We start from the raw sequence: 18,811 nt of genomic DNA on the forward strand, positions 1-18,811 counted from the left end.
CTCATCATTTGTCCTTTTCCTTTTCTTGTGATGTGCACCTTAAATGCCTATAATGAAATGCTTAGAGCTGGTCGGTTATTGGTACTTGTTTAAAATGTCAGATTTTAGTAAGGTACATGTTTAATTTATTTTGTCAACATTTTAACTTAATTATTATAAAAATATTGCATCTGATACCTGTGCTGGTTATTAATGTATGGTTGTTTAAATGTTACAATTTTAAAACTAGGTTTGACAGCAGACTCATGGAGTAGGAAAGTATCTATTCACTGGCAAGCTTAACAATACTAGGTTTCAGATACAGTGGAAATTTTGGCAACTTGTTTCCCTGCTCTTGCTTATTGGCCTTGAGTGTAAGAGAACCTGTCTCAATTATAGATGTTAAAACTACAAGACACAATTTATTTTACATTTAGAAATGTTGATTAAAGAGCTCAAAATTGCTCCAGTCTGGAAAATTAGATTGGATGCAATAAAGTCGCCACTCAGAATTTCCCCCAAATGAAATCAGCAGTTTATCTGTTGGATGTTGAACTCTCACAGGCACTTTGCTGAAACTCTGACCATATGCTTTCTTTTGGAGAAGTCCCAATATTCCTAATGAAATAACTTAGGTAGAGTATAATGACAAATGATCCTCTTTGATAAGAGTTAAATGCAATGATAGAGAAGATTGTTCTTAAAAAGTGCATATCTTATTCCCAATTAAAAGTACTAGACCGTGTTCTTAACTTGAATATTTGATGTTTGTTTTCTGTAATCATGTGCCCCTGTACAGTGAAGCTACTTACTGCATATTTACTTTTCAGAATAATATTTACTTGTTGATTTGACTATGCTCATCTTGACAAAGTGAAACTGTACACGTTGCTCACAACTTGGGAGCTGGTTAAGCATAGTACCTGTGTGAGAGTCATCTACCAACATGGACCCATGCTTCTCTCAATCAACTTAACTATCTGGATGTACCATTTTTGCATTGAAATGGTTAGTAAGTTAAGCACATTCAAATTCAACTTATTTTTTGCCATTTCTTAACTGGAATGTGCTTTTATTAAACAAAATATTCATGAAAATAATATATTGTTTTGTGCAGCTTTAAATTTCAACTCTGCGCCATAGAAACTAGGGGTTCAGAGGTGCTCCCATATGGAGTAAAAAGCCTCATGCACAAATAACATCTGAGACAGCTAGGAAGTTCATGAAATAACCTCCTGTGCATAGATGGAAATTCCTAAAACTGTGAGAGCACAATACGTTTTTGTAAGAAAGTACAATTCAGTACTGTGTTTTGTATTTTACCTTCATTGACTTGGGAATGGTCCAGGTCACACTGAGGTTAGAAACTGATGAGCTCTCTCCACTAAGGGTTCCATCTATTATATCAAAATCTCTTTAAATGAGAATCCAGTCATCAGGAACTTTAGCGGCTGGTCCGCGGATTCTTTTTGTTATGACTAGCAGGTATTTCCTCAGAATTCAAACTTTTTTATCTATGCTGGATAGTTTGGTATTTTTTTTTGTTTTTATACACAATATTCTGTTACTGTCTACTCAATGCTCTCAAATTAGATATTGCATAAACACAGTGAATATCTGTCCTGTACACTTATAGTTGCATGTTCATAAATTGTGATGTGCCAAAAATAGTGTGTGTATTCAGTATAAATGTTAATTGAATAAATCTGTATTGTTACAATTTACATTGACTCAAGTTTCATTATAAAATTAATCTGAGGTTTTACAATAAACTTGCTGTCAGATTTACAAAGTAGGACATTTCCAGTGATGCAATATATCAGGGAGAGGGAAACTTAGGAAAACAGTAATAAAAAGATCATTGTCTTATCCCAAAGATTAATAATTCTCAATTGCCCTCCACCCCCTGCAATATCTATTCAGTTGTTTTCTGTCTTCTTGGGTAGTCACCATCCTCTGAAAAGTAGTTAAGGGCAAACTAGTTCCACATTAAACAATCCTAGACTCTTCAATCTCTCCTCCTAGCTCAGAAGCCTTAGGTTTGGTTGTTCTTTTCTGTACTTCAATGTCCATCACTTGAAACTCTTAGCAGAAAGGGCCTAAACTCTCAACTTATTTTGAGGTATTGAAGTCTCCATTCCCTCCAGTAATGAAAGAATGGGCAGATTTTAAGCTTACAGTTCCTGGCAATTACATTCCATTTGGATGATCGGATGAACCTGCATTGTGCAGTTTGATCACATTTACTACAGAGGTGAAACAAAAATTAAATCACAAATGTAGCAACTTTGATACTTAAATCACCAAAATTAGTTGAGGTATCCCTGGAACCAAACAGTGCAACAAAAACAGACACAACTGAGCATATCTGAAAGCTGCATTCTGAAAATAAAACATTTATTTTGTGACTAAAATCAAACTTATTTTTGAAAGTTGTACAAAATTTACATATGTTTTGACTTGGCTCTGGTTTTGATTCCCTTGATGTCACTGTCACTGAGAATCAGCGCTCCGTTTTTAAATCGTCCCACCTGTCCAGTAGGGACTATTTCAGACTTCTTGTTCCTCCTGTAGAAACCAAATCCCAGTTAATTTTGGAGAGGTTAAAGTCAATTCTTCACACAACTTGACACTCCTATGCAGCAAAGGATATTGGTGGATTGTCTCATCAACTCGGGTTAATTATCTTGAATTAAGAGCAACTTGATTTCTAGAGCGACTTTAATGTAGAAGAGCACCCCCAAGGCACTTCATGAAGGTGCAAGAGGAAAATAAAATCTGCCAAAGGAGGAGTGATCAGAAAGGTGGCCATCAGCTTGGTCGATGTGTTGGTTTTTTTGAGGACAGTGAGGTGGGGAGACTGTGTTTTTGGAAGAGAATTCCAGGTTATGCGGCTGAGAAAGCTGAAGGCATAGTCACCAATGGTGAGGAATAAAGGTTTCAAGGGGCAATAGGGAAAAGCACGTTTCAGAGAAAGGTCATAGGGGCAGACACAAGGATGAGATATGAGGCCTTGGGAGACTAGGAGCCAATGTATGTCAAAGAAGACAAAAATGATGGGTGAGCAAGACTTGGTGCAGCAGAGCTTTGGGTGAGCTTCCTCCTGCTCCTAATTCTTGTGTTCTTATACTTATGAAGGTAGAAAATGGGATGGTGGTCAGGACAGCAATGGGGTTGGAGCCCATGAAATTACTGATGAAAGTTTTAAACGGGCTGAGCTGAGAAAAGTTAGCGACGCAGAAGTAGGTATTCAGCATATGAAATAATTTGCACTTATATAATTCCTTTTCATGGCCTCAGGACATCCCAAAATGCTTTACAACCCATTATGTGTAATCACTATTATAATGTAGGAAACATGACAGCCATTTTGTGCATAGCAAGATCCCATTTAATAGCAATGTTATAAGTGACCAGATTATCTGTTTTCTTGATTTTGACAGAGGGGTAAGTATTGGCCAGGACATGAGAAAGCATTCCACTGCTCCTCAGAGCAGACCAGTCATTGGTTTAATGTCTCATCCAAAAGGCAGCACCTCCACCTGTGCAGTGTCCCTCAGTATTGCATTACAGTCTCAATCGTGATTATGTGCTCAAGACTCTGGAGTGGGGCTTCTGATTAAGAAGCAAGAGTGCTACCCACTGAACCAAGGGTGACATTTTAAGGGAGCTGAGTCCTAAAGGACATATCTGCTGAACTGAGCCTGCAGCAGCTGGTGAGAGAACCAACAGGAGGAAAAAAACTACTTGACCTTATCCTCATGAACCTACCTGGCAGATGCCATAATAGTATTGGAATGACCACTACAGTCTTTCTGGAAACAAAGTTCCATCTTCAAACTGAGGACACATACCATTTTTTTGTGTGGCATTGCCACATGCTAAATGGGATAGATTCAGAACGGGCCTAGCAACTTGAAACTGGGTATCCATGAGACACTGCAGGCCATCAGCAGCAGAATTGAATTCAACCACAATCTAACCTCATAGCTTGGCATGTCCTTCATTCTACCATTATTAGGTGATCAACCATGGTTCAAAGAGGAGTGTAGGAGAACATGCCAGGAGCAGCATCAAGCATACCCAAAAACCTATGACACAGAACTACATGCATGCAAAACAGTGGAAACAGTGTGCTACAGAGAGCACTAAATGATCCCACAACCAACAGATCCGAACAAAACTCTGAAGTCTTTCATAGTGATGGACAGTTAAACTACTTACTGGAAGAGGTTGTTCCACAAATATCCCGATCCTCAATGACGGCGGAGCTCAGCGCATCAGTACAAAAGAGAAAGCTGAGGCATTTTCAACCACCTTCTGCCAGGAGTGCTGAGTGGATGATCTATCTCAGCCTCCTCCTTATGTCCCCAGCATCACAGATGCCAGTCTTCTGCCAATTTGATCAATTCCAACTGATATCAAAATATGACCTAAGGCACTGGATCCTGCAAAGGCTACAGAGCCCAGGCAGCATCCTGGCTGTAGTAGTGAAGATTTGTGCTCCAGAACTAGCCACACTCCTAGCCAAGCTGTTCCAGTACATCTATAACACCGGCATTTACCCAACAAAATGAAAAATTGCCCTGATGTGTCCTGTCCACAAAAAGCAGGACAAATCCAACCCGGCCAACTGCCACCCCATCAGTTGTCTCTCCCTATCTTCAGCAAAGTAACGGACGGTGTTGTTGATAGTACTATCAAGAAGCACTTACACAGAAATAACCTGTTCACTGATGCTCAGTCTGAGTTCTGCCAGGACCACTCAGCTCCTGTCCTCATTACAACTTTGGTCTAAACATGGATGAGCTGAATTTTAGAAATGAGATAAGAATGACTGCCCTTGACATTAAGGCAGCATTTGACTAAGTTTGGCATATGAACATACGAATTAGGAGCAGGAGTAGGAGCAGGCATCAAGGAGCCCTAGCAAAACTGAAATCAATGGGAATCAGAGGGAAAACACTCCACTGGTTGGTGCCATACTAACACAAAGGAAGATGGTTGTGGTTGTTAGAGGTCAATCATCTCAGTCCCAGGATATCATCACAAGAGTTCCTCAGGATAGTGTCCTAGGCCCAACCATCTTCAGCTACTTCATTAATGACCCTTCCTTCATTATAAGGTCAGAAATAGGGGTGTTCACTGATGATTTCAGAGTATTCAGTACAATTCGCTACTCTTCAGATACCAAAGCTATCCGTGCCCGCATGCAGCAAGACTTGGACAACATTTAGGTTTAGGCTGATAAGCGACAGGTAACATGCATGCTTCATAAGTGCCAGGCAATTACCATCTCTCCCTAACAATTAACAGCATTACTATTGTGAAACCCCTGCTGTTAACATGCTGGGGTCATTGATAAGAAACTGAACTGGGGAGGTGGTGGTGTAGTGGTATTGTCACTGGACTAGAGTTCCAGAGACCCAGGGTTTCTCTGGGGACCCGGGTTCAAATCCCACCACAACAGATGGTGGAATTTGAATTCAATAAATATCTGGAATTAAAAAGTCTAATGATGACCATGAAACCATGATGACCATGAAACCATTATCGATTGTCATAAAAACCTATCTGATTCACTAATGTCCTTTAGGGAAGGATATCTGCCATCCTCACCTGGTCTGGCCTACATGTAAATCCAGACCCATAGCCCATAGCAATGTGGTTGACTCTTAAAAAGGCCAAATGAAAAACAAGGGCAATTAGGGATGGGCAATAAATACTGCCAGCGATGCCCACATCCCATGAACGAGTAAAAAACATTTAAACACTGTATCCACAAGAAGTCAGAGGCTGGAACGAGTCATTCACTTCCTAACTTCCCAAAGTCTGTAAAATTGACGTGCAGCTCCTGTTTATAGAGCAGAGGGGCCTTGGTGGTTCCTTGCAGGCGTTGCCCGCCTTTTACCAGGACCTGATCAAAGTCTGGAACATGGTCGCCTCACGACGCAGAGTTCTCCCCCGTCAGAAGTGGCGGCTATCGTCAGAGAGCCACTGCTCAGGAATCCGTCCCTCCGTCCTTTTCAGTAGCTGGCGGAGAGGAGGGCTGTGGCTGCCGGGGTGACCAGGATCGGGGACGTGCTGGGTGGCGGAGGAGTGGGCTGGATGCTCCCGCAGGAGTTGGCACGTCGTGCGTCTGAGAGTGTCCGGCTCGCGGCTGATGCCATCCGAGACCTAAGGACGGTCGTGCTCGGAGCCGACGTAATTTTAGGTCTCGAGATGGCCCAGGTGCGCGGTGGTCTTCCGCCTGAACGTTCCCCTGTTTGGACGGAATTCCACATTGGCCCCAAGCCCCGAGCCCTCCCTCGGGTGCCAGTGCCCCGCAATATGAGCCACCTCGGGGACATGCCCTCCGTGTCATTTGGCACGGTGCGGAGGAGCTTTCTGTATGGACTGCTGCTGCACACCTTTCATTTTCTCACCCTCGCCCGCCGCCCGGACACGCCCTGGCGTGCCTTGTTGCCGTCCGGCGGCGGAGGTCCCCATTGGGAGGCCCTCTACAGAGGTGTCCTCCCGCTTTTCATCGGGGACCTAGGGTGGAGGGTGTTGCACGCAGCAGTCCCCTACAATTGGAGAATGTGTAGGTTCACAGACACCCAGGACACCTGCCCTTTTTGTGGTCTTGTGGAGTCCATGGACCATGCTTATGTAGGGTGCGGTAGGCTGCACTCCCTTTTCAGTTATTTAAAAAACCTTTTATTACTGTTTTGTTTGCACTTCAGTCCCACACTCCTGATCTACGGACACCCGGTGCGGAGAGGGGTCGGGAAGGAGGAGGACCTCCTCGTGAACCTGCTCCTGGGCCTGGCCAAGTTGGCCATTAATAGGTCCAGGCAGCAGGCGATTGAGGGGGTCGTCCCGCCCGGTTGTTTGGCCCTCTTCTGCGGCTACGTTCGCAGCCGGGTGTCCCTGGAGAGGAAGCACGCAGTGTCTGCCGGCACTCTCGAGGCCTTCCATGCCCGGTGGGCACCGTGGGAACTGGGGTGTTTTATCGACCCCTTTAATCACATTTTGGTTTAATGTTTGTAAGTTTCCTTTAAACTTTGTCCTTGGTTTTACAGCTGACCTTACTTATGGGCTGTGTTTATTTTATCCCTTATTTTGTTCATTTAGTTTAATTGTTTAACTCCAAAAGAGTTACAAGACACAAGTCAGGAGTGTGATTGAACTCAAGAAGGTTGAAACCATCCAGGGCAAAGCAGCCTGCTTGATCAACACTCCATTCACCAATTTAAACATTCACTCCCCCTACAACCGGTCCACAGTGGTAGCAGTGTGTACCATCTACAAGATGCACTTCAACCACTCGCCAAGGGCCCTGCCACATTACCTTACAAACCCACAACCTTTACCACCTAGAAGAAAAAGTTCCCCTTGCAAGTTCCCCTCTGAGTCATACACCATCCTGACTTGAAGCTATAATCGCCACTCCTTCACTATCACCGGGACAAAATCCTGGAACTCCCCAATAGCACTGCGGGTGTACCTACACCCTGATGAACCGCAGTGGTTCAAGGTAGCAGCTCACAACCATCTTAAGGGGAATTAGGAATGGGCAATAAATGCTGGCCTTGCCAGCGTCGCTTACATCCCACAAATAATTTTTTTTAAAAAGGCAACACATGAAGAGGGCATGGGATTTAAAGCTCAGGTAAGGGTTGAACTGGATGCTGAGTCTGCAGACAATCTAGTTCACCTGCTGATAGTCAGGAAGAGGAATGGAGTCGGTGGCAATTTTATAAGAATTTCGGTCATCCAAACATTTAGCTGGAAGAAAGCGCAGTCTAATAATGTAGAGGCAGAGCTGGCTGTTATCAGTGCATCTGTATAAGCATGTTGATAATGGTGGTTATGAAAGAGAGGCAACACTGCCTGAGGACAGTGAGCCATTTACAATATCTGCTAGCATTCGAATGAGGGAGAGAAGTTGAGTGGTCAGAAGTTAAATGGGAATTGAGGGAACATGAAATGAATCTCTTGGATGAGACGAGATGAACTTTGAGAGGGTGTGTGGCATCATGGGAGAAAATGAAAGAGAGACAGACAACAGACATTAAATTTTGGAGAAAAACCATGAGACCGAAGTAGACAATTTTAAATAAGAGCACTGAAGATTCACCCTCTCCCATACCCCGCTGGTAACATAACTAACTCACCTTTCTTCTTTCTTTCTCCTTGGAAGTGTTGATTTTGAGTTCTAAAGTGAAAAAGGAAAGATTTAGAAACACAGGAGTGAATAAATGTGTTGCAAGACGTCTCTTAACCAATAAACAGCACAAATCAGCAAGACCCTAAGGGTTGTTATTTAACCAGGCTCAGAAGCTCGTGTAGAGCAATGTCTGACAAATGTTCAACATAAAAACACTCAGCTGAAGACATGTTATTAGATAAAACAGCACCAACCGTTGCCATAGGTTTCACTGGGGTTTTATTTTTCATAATTTCCTGGTAACTTTTGTAATTTACATATTCACGTTTTGGGGGCTGAAACAGAAACAAATGGTAAAATGGAAACATCAGGCTGTGATTTTCAAATTCAAACAGTTACTACAGTTGTAATGTATGAATTCCCTATACACAAGTACAATGCGCAAATTTTAATGTGTCATTTACATGTCCCCCACTTGTAAATTTCTTACATACGGGTACCATGTGAAGGTTCTATATGCGTGAATAAAAGTGAGTACATTATATCAAGGATACTTTTATACAGGACAGCGGGGACAACTTTCCTCCCCCTCTCTGAATAATATTGTGGGATCCATCAGAGAGCAGATGGGGCCTCTGTTTAATGTTTCCAAAATATGTCACCACTGATAGTGCAACATTCCTTCAGCATTGCACTGGAGTGTCAGCCTGGATTGTGTGCTCAACTGTCTGTCATGGGGCTTGAACATAGTGAACAGAATAAGCAGACACAAGGCCTGCATACATAAACAACTCCTAGGGATAATGGGGGGGTGGAGTGGTGGAGGCAAGGGGCTGTGCAAGCTTTCTGTCTCTATGGGCCACCACTATAGAACCTTAGGGCTGGAGGTAGTGACAAAGAGTTCAAATCTATGTCCCCATTTGCCCATATTCTAAGTTGTCGTTGCTAAAAGATATGACTGTTTAATTTGTGATTCATCTGACAATGAGGCCACAGCTCTTTCCAAACCTCCATGAAATTGAAAGAGGACAAAGCAGCAAATAGGAAATACAAATGGAAAGAGCTGCCTGAGCTTGACAGACCAGAGTGCCAGGGTAAAGGGTACATACACTCTATTCTACTGTTTTATTGAAAATTTTAAAAACTGGGTGAAGAGCAGATACCAACATATTAAATACATTTATCTCTGAGCCAAACTGTATATAGGAAGAAAGAGTCATTTTGGGAACTGCAGCAGATTATTTACAAATATTTGTTCAGAAAGTGTAATCAATGTGACATACCCTAGCACCAAGCATAACAGCTCGCTGTTGTTCAAACACTCTTTGCTGTTCTTTTCTGTATCCTGTGATGCCAAATCTGTGCACTTCCAGGCGGGCCTGTAAAGAAAAAAGGCACAAACAATGAGCCTCTGGTTTGCTTATTTTGAATGTTGTCTTCCCTGCTGAGAGACAGTGACTCCCATTAGGATGATGATCTCTTATAATGTTAAGTAGTATGTCATAAATGATCAGCTGTCCTTTTTACTTGACAGGCACCTTGATGTTCATTCTTGATCATGCACAACTTAGAATTTGGGCATACTTTTACCCAAATGGTCATCATTCTCATGCGAGCCTGGGTGAACTAGTCAACCATGGGGTGCAAAACCAAGCAAGCACAATGCCATCCATATGAGAACACAATACAAGCAAGTTTTGCAGCCAAAGTAACTGGGAGTGATCAGGAGTGGGTGCATGTCCAAAATTACTCCTCCACAACAACCACACGTACACCACAGAACTAAGTAGTAAATTGCAGCAACTCTCTATGGTTGAGAGCAGCAAATCCGTCACAGACCTAGAACTGAACCTGGGACCCTGGTACAGCTACATACAGGCCTTTACCAAACCAGTCTTCAGAAAGCTGTATAGTTTCTTCCACCCCTCTGCCGGCTAGCCATTATAGAATCATACAGCACAGAGGGATGCTGTTAAGCCCACCATACCGGTGCAGTCCCACTCCTCTGCTCTTTCCCATAGTCCTGCAAATTTTTTCTTTTTCAAAGTCCCTTTTGAAGTTATTGAATCTGCTTCCACTTCCATTTCAAATAGTGAATTCCAGATCATAAAAACTCATTGTGTAAAAATAAATTCTCATTTCACCTTTGTTCTTTTTGCCAATTATTAAGTTTAAAAACAACACAAGGGTCAGAACACAGAGCTGCTCATCATGGGGGACATTACATTTAGACCACTCAGCCCACCCAAAGGCCAGCAATGTTGGTGCTATCATCCCATGCCTGTGGACCATCAGGGGGCACACAACAACTAGGGTACGTCTGCGAGGTTTCACTGTGTTTCTGCAGAGAACGTTGTTCTAATAGAGTCTGTATTCTAGAATAAAGGGGCTGATACAAGACTTACCCTCTCCAAATTAAACACTTTTTCTTTCACCTTGTTCTGCTCAACAGTTTCTTCCACCTGAACATATGAAAATTTAAACTAATTAATTAAAAATTGAAGTGCGCCAAAGCAGAAATCCATCATTATAATAGTAATCACATCAGCTTTGAAAGTAGAGTAAACCTTCTCCCCCTCAAAACCTGTAAACAAAAACAAGTGACAGAGACAGTAAGAGAAGGGAGGAGAGTGAGGGGAGGTTGGGGGGAAACAACAGTGTGAGGGGTGGCAGGACAATGGGTGAAAGTTAGATAAGATATTTACTGGGTCCCAGAAACTTCGTCAATGTCAATCATTCTACCCTCGAGAGGAACCAGCCACTAACAAGGTTGTTGAATAAGTAACTGAAGAAGGTTGATTTAGAGAAGCACCAACATGATCCAAGGAATCGTTCCTTGCTGATGGGAGAGATGGCCTGACAGGGGTCATTTCTATTCATTCTCTCATTTCCGTCAGCACAAGAATCCTTTAAAACACAAACCATAAGGAATTTTATCTGATCAGCCTGAAGTAGTGCATGATATGCTGTGACACAAGGACCGTACATGGATCCAGGCCTAGCTTTCTTGGCACCTGGTGTCATACATGGTCCATATCATGCTACAATCAGCAACACAATCTGGAAATCCACAACGCCAGGAAGCAGTGACTAAGATTAGACAAGACATGTGTCAACAAGTGGACTTGTCCAGAAAATATGAGAGAGATCTCACACTCCTTCACATCCCCCTATGTAAACAAGAATGCAGGTTAGGAACCTCTTCTGTACTGGTGAAGATTTACCATTTAAAGCAGGCAGAAATAGCAAAAGACAGACAGGAAACAATTGGCACTCAAGACACACAGAGAAAGAAAAAACAAGAACAGGTTAACAGTACAAGACAACCTGTGTAACGTGGCTGTGAAAGCTTCCAGTGTAATTACTAAATTAGATCAGAGGACGATAGGTTTGCCCAGTATTTTTTAAGGGATGTGTTATTGGAATTAAAGGAATTCAGAAGCTTACTTTGTCTTCGTCCGTAACCAGCTTCTTTCTCTTGTGAGAACCAGTAAAGGTTATGACTTCTACTGGCTTCTTTTCGCCGACAGTGACAATCTCATTGTTGGGGACCTTGTCTCCCTTTGCTTTTACCTGCACTGCACAGTCACCCACAGAATCGAGAAGCTCGGCACGCAGCTTGACAAGACACTTTGGAGCCCTGCACGGTGAGCCTGCTGCTTTCTTTGCAAGCGAGTCACTTGTTCTGGGTAGTGCGGTGCTGCAAGGCACAGACTGGGCCTCTGAGCAGAGTGTTTGCTCTTCAGTCTTGTGTTGCTTGCATTTTCTCCCTTTCAGCTTTGATTTTCCTCTCTTGTTCTTCGTTTCACTCACTGCAGCTTCTCCTGTAATAGTCAATTTGGAATATACCATTCAAAGAGACATGAAGAAAAACAGCTGTGCAGTTCCCCACATGCACATAGGGGCAAAGCTTCACAAAGTCACCCATTGACAGTGAAGCACTTTGCTACTTGGTTGTGGATCAGCAGCAGCTCTCTCCTCGCAACCTGCCCTCCCCTTTGGTCAAAGGCCATGAGTTCAAGTCTCACTCCAGAGACTGAATCACATATTCCAGGCTAACACTTCCAGTACAGTACACATACTGAGGGAATGTTGCACCATCAGAGGTGGTGTCTTTCAGAGAAGGCCTCTTCTGTCTTCACCAGTGAATGTAAAAGATCCCATGGCAACCTGTTGATGGAGCCAAGAGCCCTGGCAATGGGTCACAGAGCCACCATGGCACAACCATTCGGCCCATCAAATCCAATCCATGTTGGCCTCTCTGTAGATCAATCTAATCAGTCCCATTCCCCCACTCTATTCCAGTAGCACTGTAAGCTTATTTCCCTCAAGCACCCATCCAATTTCCTTTTGAAATCATTCATCATCTCTGCCTCACTCTCTTAGGCAGTGAGTTCCAGCTCATTACCACTCGCTGAGTAAAAAAGGTTCTTTATTACATCTCTCTGCACCAAACCATAAATCTGTCAAATTCTGGTACACTACTATCAAATCTCCCCTCAATCTTCTTTACTCTGAGGGTACAAAGCCAGCTTTCTCCAACCTAACTAACCCCCCCCCCCCCCCACCATCCCTGCAAGATGCTAAATCTCCTCTGCACCTTCTCCAAGAGCCTCACCTCCTTCCTAAAGTGTGGGGATCAGTGGAGTGGGTGGGGGAGGGGTGACGGAACCTGAAGTGGGGGAATTTTTTTCCCTATTTCCCCCTCCGCGCTCCCTCACACACAGCACCAGGCCACACATACCGCACTGGTAAAGCCGGTTGAAAAAGTCATCCAACATCATCCGCTCACTCTCGCCCATGGCGGCCGCCATAGGCCAGACTCACACCACCCAATACACGTCCAACGTCTTTGCGTCAGACGTCGGGAGCTTGATCGCAGAGCGTTGGATGGGCGGGGCTCCCCGTACGGCGGGTAGGCGGGGCTCCCGGATAGGTTGGGCTCCCCCAGTGGCGGGTAGGCGGGGCTCCCGGATAGGTTGGGCTCCCTCAGCGGCGGTTGAGCGGTGGGCGGGGCTCCCGCGGCGGTCGGTGGGTGAGGCGCGCTCTCGCTCGCCTGCCTGGGCCTGGTGTCGCATGGCGGTGCTGAGTTGTGTCGGGCCCTGGTGGGGTGCCGGCCACTTCAGCCTCTCTTCCTAGTCGGGACCTCAGGCTGGGGCAGCTATTATGAGACGCCGATGTCTCACTTGGCCACAGTCAGCATGGTGAGCCCGGCTGTGGAGTCTCTGTACCCGGTGAGTGCTGATCGTTTCCGGGTGATGTTGACAGCAGTCATGGCGATGGTGGGGCTCCGGGCTGACTGAGAGTGAGCGTTATTTATACCACTGGATGGTGTCAGGCCCACTCTCTGCACCTTGTATGGTGTGAAGAGAGGGTTGCACTGGGGTGTGTGAGTGCATTGGTCGGTGAAGTAACTCCTGGGCCCTGACTTCAGGGAGGCAGAGGTTAGGAAACTTGTGGCAGGAGATGATAAACGCCTTTCCCACAATGAAGGGGAGAGAGGAGATGGGGGAGTTGAGAAGAGGGAGGGGGTGGGAGATTTCAAACTTTAACATAGATGGAGAATCTGCACTGTTTTTAAAGGGCTGAGAACAAACATCCCCAAGAGGGACAAGAAGTACTTATCCCAAGGTACTAAAAAAGACAAACACTTAGATTTGTTTAGTGCTGACTGTCATCATGAGAGAGTCACTGAAGTTCTGCTAGATTGGGAACCAGCTAATCTGGTTCAGTAGTGACAAACCTAATCTTGGAAATGATATACCTATTAGTCTTGGATCAATAATGAGGCTAAATATGGAATCTGTTTTCAGGATTGAATTTCAAGATTGTCGTTGCGATATTATAACTTAAGTCAGTCGCCCCCCTTAGTGATAATGTTGTCTCCTCTGAGTTAGAATGTTGTGGATTCAAACCCCACTCTAAAGACATGAGCACAAAATCTGGGCTGGCACTCTACTGAGGGAGTGCTGTACGGTCCTTTGGATGAGACGTTAAACCGAGAACCCATCGCTCTCTTAGGTGGATGTAAAACATCCCATGACATTGTGTTTGAGACACTACTGTGCAGTGTTTCTTTACCATTAGCAAGATGCCAACAGTTTTGTGGTGTGTACTTGTTTGAAGTGTAATTTACAAGAAGGATATGAGAACAGGCTGCACCAGCATCATGGGACTCTGTGTGATTTCTGTTTATTTAAGAAATTTACCTCCTTTAGATCACCAGTCCAGAATGAACTAATAGTGCAGCAGAGTGCTCTTCTGTAATTTTACCCTTCATTTTTTAGAACCATACAGTGCAACAATTACAGAATATTTGTTCTACGAATATACGATTGTCTGAACTCTTAATTCATGGAATCTCAGAATTGTTACAGTGCAGAAGGAGGGCATTTGGCCCATCATGTCTGCACCGTCTGTTTGAATAAGCCATTCACTTAGTGCAATCTTCTTCCCATAATTCTGCATTTTTCCTCTTCAAACACTTACTGCATGAGAAAGGTATTTCTTATACTGCTTTTGCTTCTTTTGCAAATTACTTTATATCTGTGCCCTCTTGTTCTCAATCTTTACAAGAGCGGGAACAGTTTCTCCTTGTCTACTCTGTCCAGACTCCTCATAATTTTAAATACCTTATATAAATCTCCCTTGGCCTTCTCTTCTCCAAGGAAAACAGTGCTAACTACTTCAATCTAGGTAGAACTTAAATCAATGACTGGATCTACATGTTTATTTTACCTTTTTAATTCAAAATCATATTTCTTGCATGATAGCAGAAGGATATGACACTGAATAAAAGAGATGGATTTGAAGACTTGATGGAAGAGCGCAGACACAGCAGTGATCTGAGATATGCCATGCGATGCTACACTCCAGTAGTTTACAAGGATCTTGTGCCCCGTACCCCTAGTGCTCTCAGGAGCGTTGTACTGAAATCTGACCAAGTGCAATATGTCATCAAACAGGTAAGGGTCCACGTTAGAATTTGGATGGGTCTACTTGCATTTAAAAATGTAGAATATTAAATAAGATTGCAGCAGCATATCTGTTTGGTTTTCCAAAATCCAGCTGTTTTGATTGATATTATGTAGATTTGTGCTGAGAATTCCCAGCTTAGGTTCTGGGCTCCTCTGGAGGTGGTGAGAGAAGCAATGATGCTTCCACAGAGAGGAGCAGAGAAAAATCATAAGTCACCCCAAGCAATTTTACATCATAAAATCTTACAGCACCTGTTAAGTGGAAACATAGATTGAACAATTTTAATTCCACAAATATGATAAGCTGTATCGTTAAATGACATCCTACTGTTTGAAATTCGTTATCAGTGATATGCGGGGCTACCAACACTGGGCAAACCCTTGATGTGACATTTTAGCAATGAGTCAGCCACCTCAAGTTGTCAGTCTGGTTAAAAGCAGAAAGTTGCACTCATCAGCTGGGTCGTGGAATGACCTGTGTCTGTTTCAATTCAAGTTCGCATGTTCTTCTCACATCTTAATATCCTTAACATGGGAACAGTAACACTTTCAAGTTTCCTTCCAAGTCAAACACCATCCTGATTAGGGTCAAAATCCTGGAACTTCCTATCTAATGGTACTGTTGAAGTATCTTCACCACACTGCAGTTCAAAAGATGACTCATCACCACCTCAAGGGCATCTAGAAATGGGCAATAATACTGCCTTTGCCAGTGGCACTCAAATCCCCAATGATCATTTTTTAAAAAACTATGGTCTTTAAAAAAACAGCTTTTCCATCCGTTCACCTATCCGAAATAATCCCTTTCTTCCTGGAATTAAATAAAAATCACACTGACAGTTGGGAGTCAGTGCGTATGTGTGTGGAGGTTGTGTCTGAGAGTGTGCACTTGTGTGGAGTTGTGCCTCAGCGTGCATGTGTCCCATTTTCACAAATTTTACAATTTCCAGTGCTGCACCCTTCAGTGCAATATAAATATGACATGAACAGATATTTTTCCTCCTTGTTTTTATTCTCTCCTTTTACACTTTTCTTTCATTTCTCGCATGGTATTTACAGTGTGCATTTTTACACAAATTTCCAATTTGTGAATTAGCTATGGTTTGCACATGCACTGAACTTTCTCACAACACTTCCTCCATTGTTGGACTTTGGCCCTATCTCTGGATTTGGGTTGTATTTATACTAAAACTGTGGCGTTAGTGTAAAGTGAAGCCACTTTTTGGATTAATGCTGTGGTCATAGTTCAATACACCCATAGAGAACTGTCAATGTTGCAATAGAAGCTGGGATATTCCTGCCACCACACCATCCTTTTGCTTTCATTCATTTGTGAGAGTAGTTAAGAATCAGGAACAGTGTGTATATGTGTAAAACTGACTCTAGGGCAGTAGATCTTCCACTGAATGTGGTAGAGTTGGTATATCAATCTTTCTGGAACAACTACTGTGAATATCACTGGTCCTCAAATCAATTAGAAAGACATCTGCATACATGAAAGCATCAGCAGCATTGTTTTATCAGATACAAAGCCATATGTTTTGTGACTTTGAAGCTCGGTCCTTAGAACTTGCTACGCTAAATGGTTTGTTGCTTGTTTCAAGCAACACTGTTTAAAGGGACTGTGGAAAATTACTTGCATTAAGCTCTGTAATTGCACTTTAATGTTGTATTTTATCAGTTGTCAAAAGAAACTGGCGAATCTCCAGATATCATTAGCGATGAAGCAGCTGACATTTTGGAGAAGATGGGACATGGTCTTCGGTTAACTGTAGTCAGATTCTTTGCATTTACCCTAAGCAAAATCTTTAAAGCCCTATTCCAGAAAGTGCGTGTGAACGAAGAAGGAATTCACAAGGTTAGTTTCTAATTTTTATGATCTTGCATTGTACTAATGTTTTGTTCACACTACTGAAAGATAATTCGGATGATATTTATCACTGTACAAATGCACTAAGTGTGATGCAGCACCTTGGAAATAAGCTTTAGTTTTAAAATTCCCTGAACACACCTATGTTTCTATTCCCTCTGCTTTTCTGCTGAAGATGGTCACGTGCTGGGTATATTTTTATGGGTGGCAGACCTTCTGCTGCCCAGGCCCGATCCTCTAGAATTCACTCCCTAAATCCATCCTCCTCATTGCTCCCTAAAACTCACCTTCGTCAGAACTTTGGTCACCCATTTTTAATCTGTCTGTGCTTGGCTCAGTTTCCTTTTTTTTTTCCTATTTTCAATCTTAATGGGACTATATAAATGCTGGTGATGAAAAATCATCTCTCTCCTCCCCTCTCCTCTAAATGTTACCTCCTTTCTTTGGCTTGCTGGACAAGTCTCTTGCCTCAGCTTCAAATTTTAACCATTTTTTCCTTACAAGATGCAATAGCCTCTGATCCTGAAAGTAATGGTCAGCTTCCCCACTACCGCTCCATAGACAAAAGTCTCTGACCTGAAGTCCTCCCCTCCTGTGCTGTGTTCCCTGATGCAAGAGATTCACCAATACAGCTTTAATAGTAAATCCTATGGAGTAGCTAATAAAAACAACACTTGCTTACAAAGTTTGTTAAGCTTGTTACATTCCGTTAAATGGTGCACAGCTTTTGCAAGGACAGATATTTTTCTTTAAAATGGAATCTGTATTAAATAAGGATCTGTGAATGTGTTTTCTTATTTCAGCTACATCAGGCTATTCAAGAATACCCAGTTGTTCTGCTGCCAAGCCATCGCAGCTACATAGACTTCCTCATGTTATCATATATTATGTACACCTATGACCTTTGCTTGCCAGTCATTGCTGCTGGAATGGGCAAGTATCAGTTTTAATGCAGAAGCTAGGCATAATTAGTTTAATTACTGTATACACTGGAATCTGGCTCAATAACAAAATCTGTTTTCTTTCTGGTCTTAACTTTTGCATGAAATATAATTTTGCTTCATCCACAGATTTTCTGGGAATGAAAATAGTGGGAGAGATGCTGCGAATGTCAGGTGCTTTTTTCATTCGGCGTTCCTTTGGAGGAGACAAGCTGTATTGGGCGGTTTTCTCTGAGTATGTGAAAACAATTCTGCGGGTCAGTGTTCTGTTTCCTACTGATGCACTAAAGAGATGAATTGGTATTCCATTGGAATTACTGACATGTTACCACCTTGTCAATACTGTCTTGAAGTTTCCATGTAAATGTAACACTGTTGAGGCTGTTCAGTGATCTTAACCTCCTGTGTTAACTTAAAGCATTGATTGCAGCACAGTAGGAAGCCATTTCGCCCACTGTGTCTGTGCTAGATCTTTGCTAGAGCAATCTAAAATTAATCCCACTGTCTGTTGACTTCACATAACCTTGTACCTTGCTTCAGCTTCAAATTTTAACCATTTTTTTCCTTAAAAGATGCAATAGCCTCACTATAGTAAAGCATTCCATGCTCCAACACCCCTCTATGCAAATACATTTTTCCCTAACCAATTTGGCAATTTCAACCGATTATCGCTCTTCAATGAGCCTCCAACCTGAGCAAATCATTTTCCTTATTCACCACATCAAAACCCTTTGGAATTTAAAAAAAATCGATATTATATTGCTTAAATTTAATTGAATTATTTAAATAGCACCCTAAACAGTGCAGTACTCTGCTTATTCCACAGAATGAACAGAGCATTGCTTTGTTTAATGTGCTATTTCTGCATGCATCAGTGATTGTAAATGCAAGT

At 42.8% G+C, this 18,811-nt stretch overlaps 3 protein-coding genes across 5 annotated transcripts in view; 2 read left to right on the forward strand and 1 right to left on the reverse strand.

The window, feature by feature from the left end:
* The window catches only part of trim67 (tripartite motif containing 67), a 56,362-nt gene extending 53,937 nt beyond the window's left edge, over positions 1-2,425 (forward strand). The window contains exon 11 of the mRNA XM_078541754.1: positions 810-2,425. The gene's annotated coding sequence lies outside the window, so the exon portion shown is untranslated. The remainder of the gene's footprint in view (positions 1-809) is intronic.
* Positions 2,360-13,009, reverse strand: fsaf1 (40S small subunit processome assembly factor 1). 3 transcript variants are annotated; one of them, XM_078541756.1, is made up of 7 exons: positions 12,876-13,009; positions 11,705-11,955; positions 10,537-10,593; positions 9,415-9,510; positions 8,386-8,466; positions 8,139-8,179; positions 2,360-2,547 (listed from the first exon to the last, which is right to left on the reverse strand). In XM_078541756.1, exons 1-7 carry the CDS (start codon positions 12,943-12,945, stop codon positions 2,424-2,426), a joined length of 720 nt encoding a protein of 239 aa, XP_078397882.1. In that variant the 5' UTR covers positions 12,946-13,009; the 3' UTR covers positions 2,360-2,423. The 3 variants fall into 3 exon arrangements, with proteins under 3 accessions (XP_078397882.1, XP_078397881.1, XP_078397883.1); XM_078541755.1 differs by having other exon boundaries at positions 11,579-11,955; XM_078541757.1 differs by lacking the exon at positions 8,139-8,179 and having other exon boundaries at positions 11,579-11,955.
* A 159-nt stretch (positions 13,010-13,168) lies between these two features.
* gnpat (glyceronephosphate O-acyltransferase) overlaps positions 13,169-18,811 on the forward strand; it is a 36,805-nt gene continuing 31,162 nt past the window's right edge. The window contains exons 1-5 of the mRNA XM_078541758.1: positions 13,169-13,365; positions 14,905-15,096; positions 16,790-16,966; positions 17,782-17,911; positions 18,049-18,176. Of these exons, the coding sequence (XP_078397884.1) occupies positions 13,309-13,365; positions 14,905-15,096; positions 16,790-16,966; positions 17,782-17,911; positions 18,049-18,176 (684 nt within the window). The 5' untranslated portion in view covers positions 13,169-13,308. The remainder of the gene's footprint in view (positions 13,366-14,904; positions 15,097-16,789; positions 16,967-17,781; positions 17,912-18,048; positions 18,177-18,811) is intronic.

Source organism: Cetorhinus maximus, chromosome 5 (assembly GCF_964194155.1).
Source record: "Cetorhinus maximus chromosome 5, sCetMax3.hap1.1, whole genome shotgun sequence".
NCBI lineage: Eukaryota > Metazoa > Chordata > Chondrichthyes > Lamniformes > Cetorhinidae > Cetorhinus > Cetorhinus maximus.